This window comes from Triticum aestivum, chromosome 5D, assembly GCF_018294505.1.
Source record: "Triticum aestivum cultivar Chinese Spring chromosome 5D, IWGSC CS RefSeq v2.1, whole genome shotgun sequence".
Lineage (NCBI taxonomy): Eukaryota > Viridiplantae > Streptophyta > Magnoliopsida > Poales > Poaceae > Triticum > Triticum aestivum.
This window is the reverse complement of record NC_057808.1, coordinates 440,309,427-440,325,499: the sequence shown is the minus strand read 5'-3', so window position 1 is coordinate 440,325,499 and position 16,073 is coordinate 440,309,427. Positions and strand designations below refer to the sequence as shown.

Sequence of the window (16,073 nt, the reverse complement as noted above, 5' to 3'; positions counted from 1 at the left end):
TCCCCAAGCTTAATTCGTGCTCGTCCTGGAGTAGGTAAATGATAAAAACAGAATTTTTGATGTGGAATGCTTCTTAGCATAATTCTCAATGTATATCTTTTTATTGTGGCATGAATATTTAGATCCGAGAGATTCAAGATAAAAGTTTAATGTTGACATAAAAACAATAATACTTCAAACATGCTAACCAAGCAATTATGTCTTATCAAAATAACATAGCCAAAGAAAGCTTATCCCTACAAAATCATATAGTTAGGCTATGTTTCAATATTGTCACACAAATGTTCTCATCATGCATAACCCCGATGACAAGCCGAGCAATTGGTTCATACTTTTTAACGCACTTCAGCCTTTTCAACTCTTACGCAATACATGAGCGCAAGTCATGGATATAGCACTATGGGTGGAATAAAGTATAATGATGGGGGTTATGAGAGAAGACAAAAAGGGTAGAAAGTCTCACATTGACGCGGCTAATCAATAGGCTATGGAGATGCCCATCAATTGATGTCAATGAGAGGAGTAGGGATTGCCATGCAACGGATGCACTAGAGCTATAAATATATGAAAGCTCAACAAAAGAAACTAAGTGGGTGTGCATCCAACTTCCTCGCTCACGAAGACCTAGGGCATTTTGAGGAAGCCCATCATTGGAATATACAAGCCAAGTTCTATAATGAAAAATTCCCACTAGTATATGAAAGTGACAACATAGGAGACTCTCTATCATGAAGATCATGGTGCTACTTTGAAGCACAAGTGTGGAAAAAGGATAGTAACATTGTCCCTTCTCTATTTTTCTCTCATTTTTTTTCTTTTTTCCCTTTTTTTCTTTTGGGCCTTCTTTTTTTTTCTTTGGCCTCTTTTTTTTGTTTGTTTATTTAGTCCGGAATCTCATCCCGACTTGTGGGGGAATCATAGTCTCCATCATCCTTTCCTCACATGGGACAATGCTCTAATAATGATGATCATCACACTTTTATTATTTACAACTCAACAATTACAACTCAATACTTAGAACAAAATATGACTCTATGTGAATGCCTCCGGCGGTGTACCGGGATATGCGATGAATCAAGAGTGACATGTATGAAAAAATTATGAATGGTGGCTTTGCCACAAAATACGATGTCAACTACATGATCATGCAAAGCAATATGACAATGATGACGCGTGTCATAATAAACGGAATAGTGGAAAGTTGCATGGCAATATATCTCGGAATGGCTATGGAAATGCCATGATAGGTAGGTATGGTGGCTGTTTTGAGGAAGATATAAGGAGGCTTATGTGTGATAGAGCGTATCATATCACGGGGTTTGGATGCACCAGCGAAATTTGCACCAACTCTCAAGGTGAGAAAGGGCAATGTGCGGTACCATAGAGGCTAGAAAATTGTGGAAGGTTGAGAGTGCGTATAATCCATGGACTCACATTAGTCATAAAGAACGCATATACTTATTGCAAAAGTTTATTAGCCCTCGAAGCAAAGTACTACTACGCATGCCCGTAGAGGGATAGATTGGTAGGAAAAGACCAGCGCTCGTCCCAGACCGCCACTCATAAGGAAAGCAATAAAAGAACACCTATCTGTCAAAATTGTCACACAACTTTTACCATACGTGCATGCTACGGGACTTGCCAACTTTAACACAAGTATTTTTCAATTTCACAATTAATCAACCAGCACACTCTAATATTACCACCTTTATATCTCAAAACACTTATCAAGTATCTAACTTCTCATAATATTCAATGAACTCAATATGGAAGATTAATTTCACAATTAAAGCAAATTACCATGCTGTTTAAGACTCTCAAAATAATATAAGTGAGGCATGAGAGATAAATAATTTCTATAAAATACAACCACCGCCGTGCTCTAAAAGGTATAAGTGAAGCACTAGAGCAAAAACTATATAGCTCAAAAGATATAAGTGAAGCACATAGAGTATTCTAACAAATTCCGAATCATGTGTGTCTCTCTCAAAAGGTGTGTACAGCAAGGATGACTGTGGCAAACTAAAAAACAAAGACTCAAATCACACAAGACGCTCCAAGCAAAACACATATCATGTGGTGAATAAAAATATAGCTCCAAGTAAGTTACCGATGGTTGAGGACGAAAGAGGGGATGCCTTCCAGGGCATCCCAAGCTTTGGCTTTTTGGTGTCCTTGGATTTACCTTGGGGTGCCTTGGGAATCCCCAAGCTTAGGCTCTTGCCACTCCTTATTCCATAATCCATCAAATCTTTTACCCAAAACTTGAAAACTTCACAACACAAAACTTAACAGAAAATCTCGTGAGCTACGTTAGCGTAAGGAAACAAAACACCACTTCAAGGTACTGTATTGAACTCATTATTTATTTATATTGGTGTTAAACCTACTGTATTCCAACTTCTCTATGGTTTATAAACTATTTTAGTAGCCATAAATTCATCAAAATAAGCAAACAACACACGAAAAACAGAATCTGTCAAAAACAGAACAGTCTGTAGTAATCTGCAACTAACGCAAACTTCTACTATTTTATTAGTATTTTCAGACGAAATTGCCCCGTCTTATTCTAGTAGCTAGTACTGTATTTGTTAATTGCACCTCTTACTTTGTCTGTCATTGTTGTTACTGTCTGCCCCTTTTTTGGCATTTCTTCTAATGCAAAATGTGCGTTCGAATAAGAAAAGAAAATGTGTTGTTGTTTGTAGGTTGATAATGGATCCAATGCTGTGATAGAAAAGGAGGGGCGTGGCAGCTAAACAAGCTCCGCAGCTCGGCTCTCTGAATCCCTAAAAAGGAAGCTCTGCATCTTGAAGACCGCCCAAGAAGCAACCTTGGAGCATTGTACATTCAAGGTAATGACGCTCACATTGCTGCTGTCGAAGTAGCAAGTACTCTCGAGACAAAATGTATCTGTTTAAAAAAGATGATCAAGATTTTAACCCTTGAGACAAGATGTCTGCAGATAGATATAGCTCTGCACCACTGGAACGAGCAACCGCACCAGCTCTGGGACCTCCTACTTGACGCCTTTAGCGTCTGATACGAGGCCCGAAGGGAGATGTTGGTCCGGCCGGGCCCAACGACGCGACCATTGTCTACGGTAGAAAAAACCACCGAGGCCCGAAAGGAGAGACCGCGATCGAAGCAATCAAGCGGCTACGAATTCGACTAGATCTCTTATTTCCTACAGGAGTAGAATATTTTTCGACAAAGGGTGGACTTTATTAGCTCATAATGAAGCATCAAGAGGATACAAATACAATAAGCACACACCCGGCCTCTGCATAACTAAGATACACACAGCCAACACCAACGCACACAAAAAAAGCCAGCAAATAGCAAAGTCATATAAGACCAAAGCTATCCGTAGACAATGAAAAAAAAATCCTAAAGCAATCAGATCTGCAAGTAGCAAGCTATAGCAAGGACCATATCCGCACCAACCATTTAATAACACCACACGGACGATGAAGTTCTTCAACAGCAACGCCTCTAAGAAGGGAGCAACGCTCAAGCGTCACCGTCACCGGATCCAATCACCAAAGGGAAGAATCTAGGTTTTCACCCTAAAGAATCAGTCCGAGCAAAACCGAGCAATGCCTTCAACAAGGTAACGACATAATATCGCCATTGCCAGGTATAACCAACTCGGATCACACCTAGTCTTTCACCCCGGAGCTCAAGACCGAAAAGCTCGAGTAGCATGACCATCGACGTCACACATGTGTTGTCGCCACCACTTTTCCGCGATGCCAGCAACAAAATGCGATATGCATCAACACCACTGCACCACCATCCCTTTGCGTCAAGCCGTCTTCCATAGTTTGCATCTCACCAGCAACAAAATTCGACTAGATCTCTTATTTCCTACAGGAGTAGAATATAAGATCGACTACATTGATCTCTCTCTTTTGCGTCTCCAAGTTTCCATTGGTCTTCCAGCAGGCTAAACCCAAGCCCCGGCAGTCATCAGATCTCGAAGCAGAGCCGCAACTCCCGAACCATCAGCTGCAACTTCTTTCTCGGGCCTCGGCAGACCTAGCTAGACTGGAGCCATGGAGGTGAGATCCTTGTCCTCTCCTTCCTCTGCATATCTTTCTTTGCTTCCTCTAAAACCTGGGATCAAAATTCAATCTTTCACACCGAATCAAATTATAGAAAAAGTATTTTGCCCCGCTTTATATATAAAGCAATAATTATCAACACCCGATACAAACGCACGTCATCATAACACACGCACACACTCAAAGCAGGATACATAGGCGCTGAGCGCAGCAACACCACCCCTAGCACTAACACCACCGTGAGGAGATGAAGCCGCATGCGACGAACCGTGAGCTCTAAGGTGGCCCCTTCAGGAAGGTTACGACACCGGAGTGCTGCCACCGCCCGATCCGAGGATCTGAGTTTTCCCCGGAGCAACATGACGAGCAATGAGACCGCGACGACGCCTTCAAGAAGGGAACGAGATTCGCCACCACCGGTCCGTCCGAAGATAGAACAGGTTTTCACCCCGACCAACACTCACCGTCACCGAACGCCACACCCAGGCTATCATGCCGCCCACGCGGCCATGGCCATCGGGCAGCACCAAGCCACAGGCTCTGCCCAAGAGCACCGTGCTACCACGATCAGGGCCGCCGCCCGGGCATCCCGGACCTAGACACCACCACACCCAAGATCCGCCGCTACCTCAACGAAAGAGACAAGCGGAAAGGTCCCACCTTTCACACCCTGGGCGGCCCCAGCGCCTGGCTTCCATCAACCCGTCCTGCGGCACCGGGCGCGAGACGAGCTCGGTCCTGCAGCATCATGAGCGAGACGAGGTCGATACTACTTCATCAGGCGCGAGACGAGCGATGGGCCGCAGCTGGGAGAGAACCAGCCCTTTAACGAAAGTAACGACCGGATTACGAGGAGTAGGATCGAAGGTCCACACAGACCGCTTACGAGCGAGCCAACGCCGAACAAGCTAGCCGCCGCCACAACCGACCCGCCACCTCACGAGCTACTCACCGACGGCCGACGCCGGAGAAGACCAGCCGCCACCGAGGAACGACCCGAACCATGAGCCACCACCACGTTGTGGCAGCCCACATCCACACCGGGACCCTAAGGGCCAGCCCCGAGCCGCCTGCCGGCGACCATGGGCCAGATCCGAGTTGATCTGGCCGGCACTACCGCTGCGAGCAGTAGCCGCTGGCTCGCCGCCGAGGACCATGGCCATAGCCATGACCCCACCGAGTCACAACCCGCTCCCGCGCCGCCCGACGCCCACGAGCCCGCCATAACGGATCTGGACGGGCCCGCCGCCGCCAAGCGCACACCCCCAGCACTTTCACCGCTGCCGCGCGCCACCCCCACCAGTAGGCCATGGCAAGGGCAGCAGCCCACGCCCTGTGCCGCCGCAACCCTCGTCGCCCTGGGGAACGGGGAAGAGAAGGACTCCCACCACCACCACGCACACGCCCTGCCACCACACAGCCAGCCACGCCACCGCCGAGCCCACGCCGACGGCCGGAGCTATCGTTGCAGCACCGCAAGGCCCCGCGCACGCCTGACGCCTCCGACGGACAGGCCACCCCTCGCCGCCCGTGCCCGTGCGGAAAGGACGGAGCCCCCGCCGCTAGCCACCACCAGAGGCTTTGCCCAGGCGTCTCCGGCCGGCGGCGGCGGGGAGACGGGAGAGGGGGGGTGCTGGGGACGTGAGGTGGCGGCGCCGCCCGAGCCGCCCGCGGGCGAGACGGCGGGGGGCGAGAGCGGGAGGATAAGACTCGGTAACAGGACTCCTCTTTTGTGTATTACCGAATCAAATTTGCTTCTTCCAGCATGCTTGATTAGTGTGAAATCAACTCTGATTTGTTCCCATGCCAAATGCAGAAATACAACGGAGATGATGATAGAATCAGCACCTTGCCCAGCGACATTCTGGTCAACATTCTTGACCGACTCAATGTCCGTGAAGCTGCGAGAACCAGCATCCTCTCCAGACGGTGGAGTCAGCTCTCTTGCAAGCTCCCCCGGCTTATCATAAATGCTCAGCCTGATGGTGTGTCTCGCTCCAACTCCAACATCTCTGATGGTGACTTCGTTCGGATCAATGCAGCTGCTGTTGAAGCGACAAAGAGCTTACTGACCCGCAGATGTCCAGGCGAAGACACCATCCGCCTCCTGTCTACCACCTTCTACTTGAGAGGTGATGTCTCCATATCCATTGGACATGCTGTTGGCAGCGCCATGACGACACAGAAGATTGAGAAAGCCGAAGTCACAGTTTTGACAGTGAAGGAACGCCGACACTGCACTCTTGATGATGTGTTGAACTACGGGGCACAGTTTGTGTCATTTTTTAATGAGTGTCTAAATGCATTTACTGGTTTGACGCGCCTCTACATGGAGAATTTGAGGTTTGTTGAATCTGACTTCGTCTCCAACATCTTCGTCACTTGCAAGCGATTAAACTACTTAGGTTTTCTCAATTGCGACACAAAGGAGCATTTAACACTCCAGGTTGAACACGCTCAGCTCAGTGAGCTCAGTATGGTCAACTGCCGTTTTTACAAAGTCGAACTCAAGTGGCTCCCAAGACTCACCAGGACAACGTTCACATGTTGGATGGCTTTCGAAGAACTACCACTGTCATTTGGTCATGTCCCACTGCTCGAGTTTTTTAACATCACAAATGTTGGTCTTAGTCGGCACAAAATGGTCATGTTAAGTACATTACTTTGTGAGACACACATACAAGAACTGTGGTTGGGGTTTAAATGCGAAAAGGTAAGTCGGGATGATTGCTTTGTACCAGCTTCACTTGTTCTCTACTCATCCTATTATGTGTTCTTTTTTTTTATGAAGATCATCATATTATTTATCTATTGTTGCAGATTTGGGTTCAACCAGAGTATCTGAGCAAAAGGCTGGCATCTGCGTTCTGCAGACTAAGGATTGTCAGTCTAGTTTGCATTCCTGAAGGGTCCGATCTCACGTGGACAATTTTCATTCTGGAAGCTGCGCCATCACTTGAGGAGTTGTACATGTCGGTATGTTCTTACCTAAATCCACTTGTTCTTTTTCTATGGGTTACTCTGATACATGACGGTACCTAGAGCTTGTTCTATTCTTTTTTGTTTGAGGAGTTAATCTATTATTATTACCCTTGCATGGTTGCACACATCCTGTGGAGCACAGATGTCCTATGAGTGGCAAACCTAACCTGTTTCTTTTACCTATGTCCTATATATGGTTGGAATGCAGGTAATTGATCATCCGTGTGAAATGATAATTGATCCGAAAAGGAGGATGGAACTCTCGCTTAGCGAGAACAAGGGCGTCGAGTGGGAATCACCTAGACCACATTTCAAGCACCGCCGCCTTGCCAAGCTCGTCATCTTTTGCTTTGTAAATTACATGGTGAGTTATGTCAGGCGTGTCATGAAAGCAGCGGTGAATCTGAAGGACGTGTACCTGTATGATAGACTGGCATGTAGCAAGTGCAAACACATGGCGGTTTTTAAGCCTGGTAGGCTTCCACGGGCAAAGAAGAAGTTGGAAGCGATGAAGAAGCTGTTGGCCCAGGGCATCGAGTCAGCTCCCAGAATTCACTTGCAGACCCATTCTGAAATGGACGCTGACCATGCTGCAAGGGTTAAAGACTACTTATGTTCATGAAGATAGCTGAAGGCTTTCAGGAAGTTCATGTAATAAAGGTCGGTTGGAGTAACTCTATGACTTGTCTGGCTCTTGTTTGATCTGCTTTTCTTTACTCAAAAGTCAGAACCACTTGGAAGTAGAAAAATAAGAATTACTCAATCCTGTTGTAGCGTAAGTAAATTTTAGGACCAGGTTTGAATTGGATTTTGATGCTATGATGTGTTATTGTTTATATATAATCGTCTTGGTGATGAGCGCATCAGTTGATACGGTTCTATGAGATCTGGAGGCTGAACTATACATGTGGTGTAAGCCGCTGGCCATATTCACGGTGTAGTCCCTCACCTGGTAGGAGGGGGAGGGGTCTCCCTCCTCCAATATATATGCTGAGGATACCATAATAATGGTGGAGGGCTCGGCATCTGACATTGCCAACCTGAAGTTCCTCCTCTGCTTCCAACAGATGTCCGGGCTCACTATCAACTTCGATAAGAGCGAAGTGATGATCCTTGTGTACCCACCTGAGGAGGCCTTGGCCATGGCTGACCGGCTAAATTGTCGGTTGGGGTCTTTCCCCACGACGTACTTGGGGATCCCCATTAGTGACTCGCGGCTAACCGTTGCTGACCTTCGCCCGTCAGTAACGCGGATGCAACGCCGCGTCGAGCCCTGGAGGGGAGGTGGTTGTCGAAGGCAACTCGGGTGATTCTCATTAACTCCTCGCTTGCTAGTCTCCTCTGGTTTCTCATGAGCTTCTACAGCCTTCACGAGACGCTCCATCAGGAGGTCGCCAAATACCAATCCAGGTTCTTCTGGGCAGGTGAGGGTGATAAGCAGAAGTATCATATGGTGAGCTGGCCTGACATTTGCGAACCCAAGGACCAGGGTGGTCTTGGGATCTTGTCCTACCGGCGCATGAACATTGCTCTCCTGACCCATTGGCTCTGGCGTATCACCAATGGGGAGGGAGGCCTCTGGCTCACCATTGTCCGGAATAAATACCTTGGGGGCCAGCCTTTAGCTTTCTGTCAGCGCTCCGGCGTCTCCCAGTTCTGGCAGTCCGTGATCCAGCTTCTCCCCGTGCTACGTATTGGCACGTCAATCTCGGTTGGATCTGGATCCGCGACCCTGTTTTGGTTCGATCGATGGGTTGGCGACTCCCCCCCCGGCCGCGCGATTCCCTGATCTTTTTGCCATTGCGGTGGATCCTAGGATCTCTGTCGAGTCGGCCCTCATTGACTTAGGGCGTCTTGCTTTCTGGCGTCCCTTCGGCCCTCTGGAGATGGCCGCTTGGGACTCCCTTCTCCGGGACATCGCCCTTCTCCCGATGGACGTCGAGGACACGTCTGACTCCATGTCTTGGCGCCTGGAGCCCTCTGGCCGCTTCTCCATGAAGTCCTTATACTCGGCCATCGCTCCGTCGACGGCCCCCGAGCCCTTTAGCCTGATCTGGGACATTCGCCTGCCCCTGAAGATCAGGATCTTCCTATGGTAGTGGATGCGAGGACGCCTTCCCTCTGGGATCAAGATCCTCAAGCGCAATGGACCTGGCGACGGGATGTGTCCCATGTGTGGCACGGTGGAAGATGCTAACCACATCTTCTTCTCCTGCTCCACAGCACAGTTCCTGTGGTCCTGCTTCCGCGAGACGGTCGGTGGACATTGGTGTAATACCAACTTCCTTGACCTGTTTGCGGAGATCCACGCCTCTCCCCCTCGCCACCGCCATATTAGATGGTTGTGCGTTGGGGTCCTTGCTTGGACGCTTTGGACTGTTCGCAAATAGCTGGTTATTTAGTAGACTCCTCTCCGCCGTGCGACTGGAGCGATTTTCAAACTGTGTGGTTACTTGCAGCTCTGGCGTCCGCTTAGCCGCCCCCAGGACCGGGACGTCATCAACACCCTCCTCGCCGATCTTCGATCAATGGCCTTCCGCTTGGCGCCGCCGCCACCGCCCCCTCCTCCGGAGCCCGATTAGACTTGTTCTCGGGTTGTTGTGTGTGAGTGTGTTGTTTTGTGTTCAGGGCTTGTTGAGCTGTGCCCTCAGCATTAACCCTCTGTACTTCTTTGTGCTTTGTGAGACTTAGTGTGTGTATGGAACCTTATTGGATGTTTGGCTTGGGCGGTTTGATTTATATATAAAGCGGGGCAAAAGCCTTTTTCGGTACCTATACATGTGGTCAGCAAATGGAACCTGAAGCATTTGCAGTGAAGGCTCCAGGCTAAGTAATGCGGATTTCTGTCAGTGTTTTGTAATATTAAAATGAAGTTTTGTCCTGGCTTCTTATCATTCTCATTTGTGTCTGGAGGCAGGCAACTACTCTTCGCTATTTTTGCTAACATATATAAGTAGCGGAAATGCGGTTTGGCTCCCGAGGTCATGTGCACATGAAATATGCGACACAATCTTCCATCAAGATTCACATTGAACTGTGAAATTAAGTTTGCAATCCACTATCATTGGTGTGTTACGTTAGGCTAACCAATTTGCCGATTACCTCGAAGTTCGCCGCTTTAGCTCCTGTTAGTTCTCGATTAGGAGTACACCCGAATTTATGCGATAAAAGGGACACGGGTGGAATGAGCAATTCAAAACATGACGTAGAACAAAATGCATGCTTGACTATCGTGATGAAGGGTGCTCGTGTGATACGACTAAATTGACTCTGATACCTTCACGCTGTGACAACACCTCCACCGTCAAGGACACATAAACCACACAATTAAGGTCTGACTATGTATGTGAATCGTAGTTCTTTACTCTATGACAACATATCCGCCGCCAAGGACACATAAACCACACAAATAAGTTATCTGACTATGTATGTGAATCGTAATTCTTCTCGCCTCTCAGGTCTGAAACTTCTATTGGAGACAAGGAAAACAGATTGAAATTAAAATGTAAGCATAACTGATAGCCGGGTTTCAATCGCATGTTCCCCAAGCAGTACTATTAATAATGCGCCTACAAGTCCGGTGGAAGAAGCCATATGTCGTCGTACCAAGTGCCCACATAATACCCTATTCTGCCTAGACCATCCTCGACATTTTGGTCTTCCTTGCAATACATATCACTGTACTTGCCATTGTGTATGTCTGATACTAGCGAGTAAACCTCGTCTCCCAATGGCGGCTTGTACTCGTTATACCATGGTGCGTATATAGTGGAGTAGTAGATGTGGTTTCTCTCCACGCCATGTGGTCCGGCACCCACCGGCACGTGCACCGCCTTAGAGCACTTCCTTCCCAAAAACAAGGCATAGTCGCCGAAGCTTGTCATCTCTACCCACTTATAATCACAAACCTCACTAGCCTTGGTGTTAACGAGCTTGAAGACCCTGAAGAAAGGATGGCAATTGGGTAGCCAAGAGGCCATCACCGCCATTGACGGCTTGCCATGCAGCTCGAAGATATACCTGGCTTGCGATGGAGGGTTGTTGGCTCTAGAGGGGCTTTGGATCGCGAGCTGGTGGGCTGCCGTTATCATCGGCGTGTCGTCTTCTTTCATTCCTATTTCAAATTTAATCAGTGACTCGTTGGGGTCCGTGAGGCCATAGAGCTCGCCATTACAGAAGGCGATGTCCGAGATCTTCCCCCCATGCCATCGGTATGTGCTCAACTCGCCTTTCATGCAGCCAACTCTGCACAACGTGATATGGGACTGATCTTTCTTGATGCCGGCAAGGATGCATCCGTTCAAGGATGTGGGGTCTTGAGAGAAGATGATTTTTGTTAGAATTTCTGAAATCTCAAAGCCCATGTGTAAAATGGCAAGTGGTGGTGCTAAGTTTAGTCCCACCTTAAAAGTTGAAGAAGAGTTGGACCTCTTTATATAATGGGTTCTCTCCACCACTCTAAGTGGTGTGTGAGAAGAGAAAGGGAAAACCACACGCGCACGCTCGCTCGGATTTCGGCGGACCATTCACGCGCATGTCTTGGCAGACAAGTTTTTGATTTCTTGTCTGGTAAGTATACGAATTAGAAACCGAGTCGGTTTGGTACTCAAATTCGTCATCACGGGTCGTCTTCCGTCCAAGTCGGGCGGTGCTACTCATCGTCGTATTCATCGCCGTCAGCAGCAGATCGTCGCCAACATCGTCATCAACACTGTCGCACCCATAATAGCTAACGATCAGTACGTCCAACATCCTCTGTTCATGTCTGTTTCTACAGCTATTGTTACGTGTTTGCTGCTGTTATGCATGTCTTGCTGTTCTTCTAGTTTGCTAGATTATTGCATGCTAGTATCTCTTCTAGTCATGAATTATTTACTGGAATTAATCATGAACTTGCCTAATATTCCAACAATTTTCTCTAAGTTGTTCTCCCGTTCTTGCAATCTTGGCCAGGGATACCTTCTTGAGAAGATCGTTTTCTGCTTGGGGGAGAGCGGCAGCTCGTCTCCAGAGTTGACGATAGTGAGCTCATTCAAGTCCGTCGCCGCGACCCAGCCGCCGTCGTGGGAGCCAAGAAACCACTTCTTAGCCGCCTTGGGTGGGACCTGGAAAACCGAACTGCCGTCGGGGCCGCATAGGTGATTCTTCCACTTCCGGCCTGCCCATGGCAAGAGGAGCAGCAGCGGCGTGGCGGGAGGCGCCGGTTGCAGGGACGCGGCGGCGCGCCAAGACTTGCAGACGGCGGCGAAGCGCACGCGGTCGTGCAGGGAGGTGACCCTGAGGATAACCATCCCGAGGAGGTCGTCGGGGAGGTCAGACCACCGCGCGGCTGACCGGTTGATGCTGCCGACGCCGGCGGCCGTCTGCGTCGACATCCTGGCTGGCGTGTTCATCTCGATTGAACACGAGTAGTACGCGCTATAAAGTCCTCCCTGTGTTTGGAAACCGATACAGATACACGGCAATTGTCTCGTGACTTGCCATGCATAGATGCATGCAACCAATAATATAACGTTTTCTGCACGTAGCAGAACCGTAGCGCCGTGTCCGGCTAGTAAATGAAGAACTTTTCAGGCAGGTCCGGCCGTCCGGCCGGGTGCAGTTCTGTTATGACTGCAGGCTTGATCTAGCCAGTTAAAACCAACGCGTGCTAGGTACTCGTGATCGATGCAAACACACATAGATGTCGACGACGACGCAGACGGCTGCGGGCGACAGCGGCATCGACCCGTCGGCGGCGCGGTGGTCCGACCTCCCACACGACCTCCTTAGCCTGGTTCGCCTCAGGATAGCTTCTCCGCCGTCTGCAAGTCGTGGCGTGCCGCTGCCGCCGCGTCGCGGCAGCCAGCGCGTCCCGCCCTCCCCCTTTTGCTCCTCTCGCCATGGAAAAACAGGGGAGAGGGCCACCTGTGCGGCCCCGACTACAGTTGGGCCTTCCGTGCCCCGAGCAAGGTGATCAACAAGCTGTACCTCGGATCCTACGACGGCGGCTGGGTCGCGGCGTTCGGCTGCCACGTGCTCATGGTCGTGAACCTCTTCTCTGGCGTTGAGGTGAAGCTCTCCCCCAAGCAGACTATGGTTTCGACGATTTCCACGTCCTCGATATGCTCTCCCAGACATGACTGCCTTTTCGAGAAAATCATCTTCTCTCAAGACCCTACTTCGTCGGATGGTTGCATCCTCGCCGCCATCTTACAAGATCGGTCAGGCGTTGCCTTATGCAAAGTTGGCTGCCCAGACACATCGTTGGCATGAGGCAACGATCACTGACATTGGCTTCTGCAGTGCTGAGCTCTATGCCCTTGGTGAGCTTTGGCATGGGGAATCGATCATTGATATTTCCTTCTGTAATGGTGAGCTCTTTGCCCTTGGTGACCTCTGTGTCTGGACGGGCCCGCTCGAGGGACACAATGACGTACTGATTCAATATGAAATCGGAATGAAAGGAGATGGCATGCCGGTGATCACGGCAACCCATCTGCTTACCACCGAAAAGTCCACCAGGTCCAACAATTGGTCAACACTCGACAGCTACATCTTCGAGTTGCATGGAAAACCGTCGATGGCGGTGGCGACTGAAAGGATGCCCGACTGTGAGCCTTTCTTTAGGGTCTTCGGGCTTGTTGACACCAACACCGACCATGTTAACAAGTACAAGTGGGCAGAGGTGACAAGCTTCGACGACCACGTCTTGTTCTTGGGGCCAATGTGTTCTAAGGCGGTGCATATGCCGATGGATGTGGGGCCTCATTATTCGGAGGAAAACCACGTCAACTACTCCACTACTAACTCAACTCAACTCATCGAAGATGATGGTGTGATCATTGCTATGTTTTGCATGGAAGAGCAAGATACCGAAGGTGGTGTGAACAGAATAATTTATTATAACAGATGATGGAATAATGCCATATGCCTTCATCCTCCAGACTTGTAGGCAATAAGTATTTACTACATCTGAAAACACATAAGGAGCCCCATCGCGAGGCAAGGAGCACCACCGATTGACACGTGTTTAGAAATATTATTTGTGAGGTTTGTTTATGTGTACTTGGCAACTTGAAATATATCCAAGTTAAATTTAAATTCAATATAAATTTGGTTTATTTTGTTACGAAAGTTAGTAAATTTTGGTTGGACATGATAACTTTTACATAATAATGTTGCTTGAATTTTAGTACTTCCTACATCTAGTCTACCACGCCCGCTACCCCGACAAGCACTTGTGTCCCCTCACCCTCTCCTACATGGTCGGCGCAACCCTGCCGGTCGACCTCTCCCCGCCCACCCCACCTCTTTCATCCTTCTTCAACATTGACCCCCTTCTAGCCAAGCACACCTGTGGTCCTTCCACCCCAACCTCGTAGTTGTCCTCCCTCCACATCTTTCACATGGCCAGACCCAACGCAGCTAGCTGCTTGTCGAAATGACACGGAAGTGTTTGACCGCATCCACACTTACTAGGCATTGTTGGAAATAAGCCCTAGAGGCAATAATATTTGTATTATTATATTTCCGTATTCATAATTAAGAGTTTATATTTCGTGTTGTAATTGCTATGATCCTGGAATATCCGATTCGGTAGAAAACTCATATGCACGTGTGAAATGATAAACGGATAAAATGAAGGTTCCTAGTCTCGCCTCTAAGACTAGCTCAAGTGTTGTTGATGATCACATTTTCCGGATCTTAGGATATCATTAAGTGTAACGATGATCCGAAAACAACATTGAGATTTTGAAGTTGGAAGAATGATCATATTGAATCGACCCAAACTTATTTGTTATAAATTGAGTTAATATCGTCTGTATTCAATTGTAATAACACGGAATGTTAGCATGCGTTTTAGTTCCTCGAACCATGAGAGTGTCTCTCTCACTTCCTACCAGACGGTGGGCTTTCGGGTTGCTCAAACGTCATCTGTAACAAGGTGATCATAACGACAACTTTTAGGCTCACCGGAAAGTTTGACAAGTGACCGGACAACTCGAGAGTGGGATTTGCTCCTTCGGCGATGGAGAGATAATTTTAGGGCCCTCTCGGTGTGACAACATCCATCATCGTCTGGCCAGACACAGGTGACTAGGTCACGGGGATGCCGGAACACGTTAACGAGAAAGAAGAACAAAACCGGTAACAGGAGAAACGGTATAGTGAGCATGATGATGACTCAGTAGGATGCCGATGCACACAGGGTTTTGTAAAGTATCACGAAGCAAAGGGAACATCACATGATAACCAAAGATTCACTCAAATATCATTCGCGTAGTCATAGGGACTGATACGGATGTCCACGGTTCCGCTATCGGTCATTGAACGAAGGAGTTTCATTCATGTCCATGATTTACCAAACCTACGGGGTCACAAGCATAAGGTAATCACGATCTGCTAAGAGTTAGTTGTTGGGGAACGTTGCATGGAAAACAAAAAAATTCTACGCACACGCAAGATCTATCCATGGAGATGCATAGCTGCGAGAGGGGAAGAGCATCTACATACCCTTGTAGATCGCTAAGCGGAAGCGTTTATCAACGCAGTTGATGTAGTCGTACACCTTCACGATCCGTCCCGATCTAGCACCAAACGTACAGCACCTCCGCGTTTAGCACATGTTCATCTCGATGACGTCCTCGTCACCTCGATCTTGCGAGCGAAGCGAAGTAGTAGATGAGTTCCGGCAGCACGACGGCGTGGTGACGGAGCTGGTGAAGCTATTTCCGCAGGGCTTCGCCAAGCACAATGGTTTAGAGAGGAGGAGGAACTAGAGGGAGAGGGGGCGTCGCACACGACTTGGGGATTCGTGGTGTGTAGCACCCCCTCCCTTCCTCTAATATATATAGGTGGAGGGGGGGGCAGCCCTAGGGCGCGCCCCAAGGGGCCAGCGGTTGCCCTAGGGGTCTGCATAGGCGCCCCCTTCCTTCCTAAGGCGTGGAGGAGAAGGCAGGAGGGGGGCTGCGGCTGACCAGTCTAAGGCACCCCCTGTCCTTTTGCACGTGGGTTGGGGAGGCGGAGCGTGCCCAACCCCTT

The 16,073-nt window shown here is 48.8% G+C and overlaps 1 protein-coding gene across 1 annotated transcript; it reads left to right on the top strand.

The window, feature by feature from the left end:
- Positions 1-4,481: 4,481 nt before the first annotated feature.
- On the top strand, positions 4,482-7,880 carry LOC123125368 (uncharacterized). The gene is made up of 4 exons (XM_044545875.1): positions 4,482-5,780; positions 5,884-6,780; positions 6,888-7,043; positions 7,258-7,880. Exons 2-4 carry the CDS (start codon positions 6,241-6,243, stop codon positions 7,669-7,671), a joined length of 1,110 nt encoding a protein of 369 aa, XP_044401810.1. The 5' UTR covers positions 4,482-5,780; positions 5,884-6,240; the 3' UTR covers positions 7,672-7,880.
- Positions 7,881-16,073: the final 8,193 nt, after the last annotated feature.